Source organism: Heterodontus francisci, unplaced genomic scaffold (assembly GCF_036365525.1).
Source record: "Heterodontus francisci isolate sHetFra1 unplaced genomic scaffold, sHetFra1.hap1 HAP1_SCAFFOLD_172, whole genome shotgun sequence".
NCBI lineage: Eukaryota > Metazoa > Chordata > Chondrichthyes > Heterodontiformes > Heterodontidae > Heterodontus > Heterodontus francisci.
The window spans coordinates 2585208-2586877 of NW_027141631.1; the positions used below are offsets into that span (position 1 = coordinate 2585208).

A 1670-nucleotide genomic window follows, 5' to 3' on the forward strand; every position below is an offset into this window, starting at 1 on the left:
GGAGAGAGCACGGACATACAGACAGAATCAGCACCTTCAGGGGAGGAGAGATGGGAACCAGTGAGTGTGGAACTAAAAACCAGCCAGAGTCAACCTGCTGAAACACCAGTGAGTTCAAACTGGGGAGAGACCATTCACCTGCTCCGTGTGTGGGAAGGGATTCACTCAGGCATCCAACCTCACTGAACATCAACTTGTTCACTCTAACCTTTTCAATGTCCTGGCTGTGAGAAGAGCTTGAAATGCAGTAATGATCTGCTGAAACACCAACACACTCATTCTGGGGAGAGGCCGTTCCCCTGCCCTGTGCGTGGGAAGGGATTCACTCAGTCATTCAATCTGCTGCAACGTCAGCGAGTTCACATGTGACTGCAGGGGTTGGATTCTGCTGCTGTTGCAGCTATTAATCACGTTCAGAGATAAAGTTGGGTCTTACATTGTAACCAGTGTAGTCCAGAGCAAAAGCATCTTCTTAATGTTGAGATAAATGGGAGAAGAAACTGGCAAGTAGCGGCTAGGATGGGGTAGGTGCTGCACCATCACATTAATGGTGCACCTTCTCTCCCCCCGGGGCCATCGCTGCACATCCGCCGGGACTGGCGGCTCTGAGAGCCCCTGAGACTCGGTGCAGCTGAGGCTGTACTCACCCCCGCTCAGCTCTGTTGTGATATTTAAAATACGAAAGGACTGTAGGACTGAGAGCTGATCTGGAATTTAGAAAGCAGCATTACTGGAGGCTCATTGCTGCTCAGCACAATCTCACCCCCGCTCCTGGGAATTGTTGATTCTGCACCCTGTAGTTCAGTTCTTCACTAAACTGGAGGGGGAGAAGTTGAGCAGAAAAACAGAGCAAAATCCAGAGAGGGAACTGAAAACACACTTGGACAGATGTGAAACAGGTCAATCCACTGTTACAATAACTCCATCACTGACTCCCTCCGACAGTAATCAGCTCTTTCACAGAGCCTGTGAGTGGCTCTGAAAAGAGCCTTTGGGTTATTAGATGACATTTTGGCCGCTTTACTTTTTCTGGGAGCTCTGAGCACTGGTTTTCTTGGGCAGCAGCAAGGCCTTGATATTAGGCAGCACCCCACCCTGAGCGATGGTCAACCCTCCCAGCAGCTTGTTGAGCTCCTTGTCGTTGCGGACAGCCAGCTGCATGTGTCTGGGGATGATACGGGTCTTCTTGTTTTTTCGGGCTGCGTTACCGGCCAGCTCGAGGATTTCAGTGGTCAGATACTCGAGCACAGCAGCCAGATAGACCGGTGCTCCGACACCCACACGCTCAGCATAGTTACCCTTTCTCAGGAGCCTGTGAACACAGCCCACCGGGAACTGCAGTGCAGCCCGGGAGGAGCGAGACTTGGTCTTGGACCGAGCTTTCCCGCTGATCTTTCCTCTTCCGGACATTTCCACAATCTCGCAAATACTTTCACAAAGAATGGATAATTTCCTCAGTATTTATTACTTGCATGCAGCAGTCAGGATGGCTGAGTGGTTTAAGGTGATGTGTTCAGATTGCAGCTTTTTCTGGAGGCGTGGGTTTGAATCCCACTTCTGACAAGTTGTATTTTGACTGAACTGGAGGTATTTGGGAGCAGCGGCGAAGAGAGAGCGTGGAAGAATATTGACAAACAAAATGAAAATGGACCCATAAATATTTCATCAAT

General features: G+C 49.9%; 1 protein-coding gene across 1 annotated transcript; it reads right to left on the reverse strand.

Moving 5' to 3' along the window:
- Nucleotides 1–1020: 1020 nt before the first annotated feature.
- Nucleotides 1021–1410, reverse strand: LOC137364207 (histone H2A type 2-B-like). The gene has a single exon (XM_068027580.1). The coding sequence runs from the start codon at nt 1408–1410 to the stop codon at nt 1021–1023; it is 390 nt and encodes a 129-aa protein (XP_067883681.1).
- Nucleotides 1411–1670: the final 260 nt, after the last annotated feature.

What these genes read in the sequence shown, in the direction of transcription:
- LOC137364207 (XM_068027580.1), bottom strand. Translation starts at nt 1,410, where the DNA reads ATGTCCGGAAGAGGAAAGATCAGCGGGAAAGCTCGGTCCAAGACCAAG.